The 6,830-nt window shown below is 46.3% G+C and overlaps 1 protein-coding gene across 1 annotated transcript; it reads left to right on the top strand.

Annotated features, from left to right (window-relative positions):
- The first annotated feature begins 688 nt into the window (after positions 1–688).
- ZNF703 (zinc finger protein 703) lies at positions 689–3,600 on the top strand. The gene is made up of 2 exons (XM_030199637.1): positions 689–1,033; positions 1,571–3,600. Exons 1-2 carry the CDS (start codon positions 764–766, stop codon positions 2,852–2,854), a joined length of 1,554 nt encoding a protein of 517 aa, XP_030055497.1. The 5' UTR covers positions 689–763; the 3' UTR covers positions 2,855–3,600.
- The last annotated feature ends 3,230 nt before the right edge of the window (positions 3,601–6,830 follow it).

The raw sequence follows: 6,830 nt of genomic DNA, 5'->3' as shown, positions 1-6,830 counted from the left end.
TCACTACTGAGTTTACTTTTTTTTATTTCCTTTAGCACAATTAAGGCAAAAATAAATAAAACGGTTGTTTTGTTTTGTGAGCTTTTCAGATAGCTGGAATCCCTGCTCGTTCATTTAAGGAACAACCATGTACATTCTGATGTTTAAGCGGACTACCCTCAGGGCGTATGCAGTGTAATACAGAATGGGCATCATAAATAAAACACAGGGAACTATGGAAACAGCATACGTGTACACATGCTTTTTAAATGCCATCACTCGGGGTGTACGTACACATACAGCGTGATGATATTTTAATATATTTACCATAACGTAAACAATGAGAATCAAGTGTGAACATTTACAATATTATACACATTATGTATGTAATATCTGCATCTGTGCGCATACATTATGTGCACTTAGACGCACGCCAACAACACATTGCTGAGTTGTCCCTTTTTAGCAGAGATTGGAAGAACACTGCCTCCTCTAGACTGGCGCCCTGGTCCCAGGAGATAAGGACATTGTGAAGTCAGGAGGAGGACTATCTGCTCATCCCTTTAAGGGTTCCCCCTCCCTCTTGGGTTCTTAATTTTTCCTGTTCCCCGGGCAAGCCCCGCCTACGGGCGCAGCGGAGCTCGCTGATTGGCTGCGCGCGCCATGCCCTGGCAGTCCCGGAGCTGCTGCCTGCTAGTCGCAGTGTGGCGGACTTCGGGCTGGGTTGGTGCTGCTCGCGCGGGAGCTCGGAGCTCCTCGTCTCTCTTTTTTGCGTCGGCTCCAAATGAGCGAGTCTCCCCACCGATGTAAGGCGAGGACCGGCGGCATCGACACCAGCAGCGGTTCGGAGAGCGCCTCCTGCCCGCGCTCCGCCAGCGGCGGGAGAGCCTCCCCTCCGGCCGCTCCGCTCCCCCTCTTGCATCCAGCAGATCCCGTCCGCCAAGCCAGTCGGCTCCCCATCAGGGTGCTGAAGATGCTGAGCGCGCACGGCGGCCACCTGCTGCACCCGGAGTACCTTCAGCCGCTGTCCTCCACCCCGGTCAGCCCCATCGAGGTAAGCAGCCTCCCCCACCCAAATCCCCTGCTTTCTTCCTCTGCAAACTCCTTGGCTTGGTACACTGGGTTCCTAGGCTAGTGCTACAGACTGGCACAGACGTGGGGGAGACAGATTATTATTCCACATTTTACCTCCTCCCCGCCATCGTTCATTACTAGTCTGTGTTTTTGCTTTGCATTAATAGGCTGCGGGGATCCCGTTTCATGTTTAATAATAATACAGTAATAGGAAGCCCAAGTCTTGCGGCGCAGCCCCCCCCCCCCCCCCCCCCCTCCGGACACAGGGAATGTAGTCCGGAGAAGAGAATATTTGGAAGCTACCCTTTAGGGCGATCTGCGGCTTTACACCCTCTCTTAGGGCGAGGGAGGATAACATCCTGGGGATTTCAAATCTGATCCAAGAAGAATATTGCCCCAGTGCAGAAATAAAATAACTTGCGGGTCCCTCTGTTTTGATCCTCCTGTGCATACCTGGCCCTAGCCACCCTGCTGCTTTCTCATTCTCACCCCTTGTCTGTTCTCTGTTCTCCTGCAGCTGGATGCCAAGAAGAGTCCCCTGGCACTGTTGGCTCAGACCTGCTCGCAGATCGGCAAACCGGACCCACCACCTTCCTCCAAGCTAACGCCGGTGACCTCCGGTGGCCTCAACGACAAGGATACGGGCCGATCTGGCTCGCTAAAGCTGGGCGACGCTCCGCTGGAGGACAAGTCTAGTTTTAAGCCCTACTCTAAGGGCGGGGGCGAGCCACGCAAGGAGGGTGGGGGCGGCGGGCTGGAGAGCAAGGCCGGCTTCCGAGTGCCCAGCGCTGCTTGCCCACCCTTCCCAGCGCACACTCCGTCGCCGTCAAGCCGGATCCCCTCGCCTGACACGAAGAGGAGCGACAGTCCGGACAAGGAGCCCGAGACGGGCAAGGGAACCCCAGAGACGGCCTCACCTTCCTGTGCTGCGGCTGGCGCTGGCCGATCCAGCGTCGAGCCGGGAGAAGCAACAGCCGGCAACAAGGTGGACCCGCCGGCGCTGAGCTCGGGCCACGTGGCACCTGTGTCCCCTTACAAAGCCGGCCCATCTGTCTTCCCACTGCCACCCTCCGGCTTGGGCTATCACGGATCCATCGTAGGCGCCTATGCGACCGGATATCCAGCGCCCTACGTACCGGCCTTGGAGCATGCAAAGTCCAGCCTGGTGGGCAACCAGTTGGCACTGGCTGGCAAGCCACCCAGCTCCAGCCCGCTGAGTGGAGCTTCGCCGCCCACCTTCATGCAAGGATTGTGCCGGGACCCCTACTGCCTCAGCTACCCTGCAGCGTCCGGCTCCAGCTGCTCCGGCTGCGTGCACGAACCAGCCGCACTCAAATCTGGCTATCCGCTGGTGTACCCGGGCCACCCGCTGCCCTCCTCCGCTCACCCGCTCTATACCTACGGCTTCCTGCTGCCCAGTGACCCCCTGCCCCACATATGCAATTGGGTGGCGGTAGGCGGACCATGCGACAAGCGCTTTGCCAGTTCAGAGGAGCTGCTCGCCCACCTGCGGACTCACACCGCCTTGCCCGGGGCCGACAAACTGTTGGGGGGCTACCCAAGTTCGGCAGCATCTTGCCACCTCCACCTTCCACCCACCGGGCCGGGCAGCCCTGGATCTTTGTCCTTGAGGAATCCGCACACTTTGGGACTAAGCAGATACCACCCGTACGGCAAAAGCCACCTGAGTGCAGCCGGTGGCCTCCCCGTGCCCTCCTTGCCCACAGCAGGACCTTACTACTCACCATATGCACTATATGGACAGAGGTTAACCTCGGCTTCAGCGCTTGGATACCAGTAACCCATCCACCGGTCCAGACACTTGTGTATTTATTTCCTGTATATTTAGCTTAAAGCTGGGAAGATTAAGTGCATTATTTACACCAATGAATCAATGGTATGCAAAGTCTATGTCTCCAAAAAAAAAAAAGTATCCTCCTTTCTCTGCATCTTTTTTTTTTGTTTTTTGGGTTTTCCATTTTCATATTTTTATCTATCTTTATTTTTTAACGTTTTTGCTATCTCTTCTGGGGATTTGCTTGCATGATGCTTCTTCACACGGAGTACATTTTTCCCCCCTCAATCTTATTTAGAATTCCATTTCGTTTCTTTTGTACAGTTAAAGAGATGTAATATTTTTTGTAATGTATTTGGGGTGGGAGGAGGGGGAAAGTAACCCTCGATGGCAGTGCTATCTCAAAATTGGTAAGTCTTATTTTGTTAATAAATGAGAACTTGGCTATATTCTGTGTTTTTTTTTTTTTTTTTGTTCCCCGTCCATTTCCCATTGTTTTCTTTACCAAATCCCTCTCCCATTTCTAGAAAGCCAAAGCATTCTACATAAAGTATCTGGAATGTATTATGAACAATAAAACCGAATGTTTTTATGATAAACCGAATTTCAGATCTCGAACACTTTTTGTATTTCCTATATCAGTCATGGTGCAGCCTATGGGAGGTTATTATATATAGGTAATACAAAATCGGTACTTATTTTCTCATGTTCTTCTGAAAAAAAAAATGCATATTTGATTTACTTTATTAATATATAATTACAAAACGTTTGTCTTTTGTTTTATTTTTTTTCCCCCCAGAATGTGTCCGTGGGAAAAATCTAGTATAAACCAGGACTATAGAGCTTTGATTACTGGAGATTAATGCTGCTGGAATGCTATACGGGGCTTCTGAGATTTGAAGGGAGTGGGGGAGTGAGTGCACAGGAGGATTGTGGAAAAAAAGGGTTGTGGCGCCCCCTAGTGGATTTCTTTAGATTTCTCGGCAGTAACTTTTTAAGCTCCTCCTTGACAGATCAAAAAAATGTTGCTACTTAACCTTCCTATTTTAAGGCCTTATGCCATACCTACCACTGATATTAACAGCAGCTTCTTTGCAAAACATGACATTTCGGTAATAGCGGATGCTGGGCCGTTCTGTTTTTAAACCACTGTGTGAAGCTGAATCTGTTCTTTGCTCATTCTATAGGCCCGACTCAGCAAACTGAACAGAGCTAGCAGGCCTGCTTGAGAGGGGAAACATTTTTAAAAGAACACAACTGTATTCAGCATTATATACTATCATATAATTGATTGTGTAATGTTTAACACCTGGTAATGACTAGTTGAAAGGCTGGCTTTTCTAATAATGTGATTGCGCTACCCTATTTCCTTTGTGTCTTGTTGCACATACATCTGGGTGGATATTAAGAGCCCAGGGAAGGTTGTAATTGGAGTGTGCTGAGGTCTCTGAGCCATCTGAACTAAGCTTGTGGAAAACAATGGGGAAGGGGGAGGGGCCTAATCCTCTTCCACATATAAAAATCCAAGGAATTTGAATAATTAGAGAGGGTGTTTCAACCACATAGACCAGTGTATTTATTTAAAATTAAAAAAATACACGTCAGCCATATCTGTGTCTACTCAAACACAGAAATGTTGTGTATATTGATTGGTCATCCCACAAAGCAAGTCTTGAGTTCTGCTTGGTATTCCATTTACTGCTTTTATGTCCATGCTTTAATTAGTCATAACCTAGCCAGTCTGAAAAGTGTGGTGTCATAATGGGTTGTGTGTGCATTCTCAGATCCCCAGATGTACTGTTCCAAGGAGTATTTGATTGCATTAAAGTTGGGGTTTAGTCGAAGGGAGAGGAGGGAGAAAAAACAGTGAAAGTTGGTTTATGGCTCTCTCCAAATTCCTCAGCAGTACCACCTGTGATCAGTTATTTCATTTATTTGGGCAGAGGTTCCCCTTTTTTGCATCTCCCATCCTACCTTGTAGACATCATCTTGACCAAAATGTTCCAGGATGTGTTAAACGTAGAAAGCAACTGGATAGGATATACAAAATCCTTATTCTATATCTGACTTAGATCTTGTAGATTTGGTTTTTGTATATATGACTCTCACTCATTCACCCCTTATATTTTGTTGTATACAAAAGCGAAGAGCTGTACATCACAGTTGCATGAACCAGAGAGGTGACTGCCCGATAACTGATATTCAGTTTTATTTTACTATAGCTGATGACCACTGAGGAGTTGCAGAACAATACAATTAATTTAGTTAATTATCAGATATTTGTATCAATCATCTGCCCTGCTTTAGATTACACGATGTGCCAAGCCACGTAATCAGTAGAAATGTGAATGCCTTTTAGTGTGAACCATTTTGAAGAGGGATTCAATATGCCCGAATGGCATTGACAGAAGAATGCCGGTTTTAAAGGGCAATGGGAAATTGTTAATCCCATTACAGTTTTCTTTGTGTGCAATAGATACGAACTTTGGCATTACAGTTTATTGATTACTCTGCTGAAGACAATAATGTAGAGAAGGATTGCTGTAGACTTAATGTAGAGTGGTGTGGGAAGCTGGTCTTATATGAGTCCCCTCGCCCCTGCAGCTGTCCCTCTTCATTTTTCAGATGTTGTAAGGGAAATGGCATTGAATTGTTTTTTTGTTTTTTTTTTGGGGGGGGGGGGGGTGGATAAAACAGCAGAAAATCCCCGAGCAGTCTAGTTTTACTATTAATATTTCTTCTTGCAATGGCCCTGGTTTTGTTTTGATTTCCCTTCAGTTAAGGTTTAGGATTCCCATTAGTTGACACCTAGATCCTTTTCCTGGGGGGGGGGGGGGGGTGGCATTATGAACCACAGGTTAATTTTCTGCTCAGTGTGTGATGGCATCCAAAAAAGCAAACACAATGTTAAGAATTGCTAGGAAAGGAATAGAAAATAAAACAGTAAGTATCTTCATGCCTTTGTATTGCTCTATGGTGTAACCACACCTTAAATATTGTGCGCAGTTCTGTTCACTGCATCTAAAAAAAAAAAGATATAGTGGAATTAGAAAAGATACAGAGGATGATAAATGATTAGGGAGATGGAATGACTTTCATATTAGGAAAGGCCAAGGAGGTTGGGGCTCTTTACTATGGAGAAGAGATGGCTCAGGGGAGATATGAGTGGAGTGGAACAGGTAAGGGGATAGGATTTGATTATACTTCCTGTCTGTAGTTATAATCAAAGCGGTTTACATATTATATATAGGTACTTAATTTGTACCTGGGGCAATGAAGGGTTAAATGATTTGCCCAGCGTCACAAGGAGCTGCAGTGGGAATCAAATCTGGTTCCCCTTGTTCTCAGGCTGCTGCATTACCGATTAGGTTAAAGTACAAAAACCAGAGGGCACACCTTGAAGTTACTCAGTGGTACATTTTAAAACAAAGGAAAAATATATGTATATTTTTTCACTCAAAACATTGTTAAGATCTGGAACTTGTTGCTGGAGGATGTGATAAAAACAGCTTAGCTCGGTTTTAAAAAGGTTTAAAGTAGAGGAGTGTGGTAGCCGTGTTAGTCCACTCTTAAGGTTATCAATAGAAATCAAACAAAATAAAACATGGAAAAGAAAATAAGATGATACCTTTTTTATTGGACATAACTTAATACATTTCTTGATTAGCTTTCGAAGGTCGCCCTTCTTCCTCAGATCGGAAATAAGCAAATGTGCTAGCTGACAGTGTATATAAGTGAAAACATTCAAGCATTACTATGACAGTCTGACAGGGTGGGAGGATGGGGGTGGGTCGGAGGTATGCATGGGAACATCAAAGCATATCATTGATATTCTAACAGGATGGGTGTGGATAGGTGAGGGGAGGGTGATCAACAGAGACATACAGCTTTATGGTTTATAATGGGCTAGGAACCCCAGATCCTTGTTAAGTCCTTTCTGTTGGGTGTTAAAATATTCAATCATTCTGACTTCAAAGGTCTT

This window comes from Microcaecilia unicolor, chromosome 4, assembly GCF_901765095.1.
Source record: "Microcaecilia unicolor chromosome 4, aMicUni1.1, whole genome shotgun sequence".
NCBI classification, from domain to species: Eukaryota; Metazoa; Chordata; class Amphibia; order Gymnophiona; family Siphonopidae; genus Microcaecilia; species Microcaecilia unicolor.
The sequence above is the reverse complement of the archived record's forward strand: the minus strand, read 5'-3'. Positions and strand labels throughout refer to the sequence as shown.

Coding starts and splice junctions, on each gene's coding strand:
- ZNF703 (XM_030199637.1), top strand. CDS start 764: ATGAGCGAGTCTCCCCACCGATGTAAGGCGAGGACCGGCGGCATCGAC. Junction 1,034..1,570: donor CCCCGGTCAGCCCCATCGAG/GTAAGCAGCCTC, acceptor GTTCTCCTGCAG/CTGGATGCCAAGAAGAGTCC.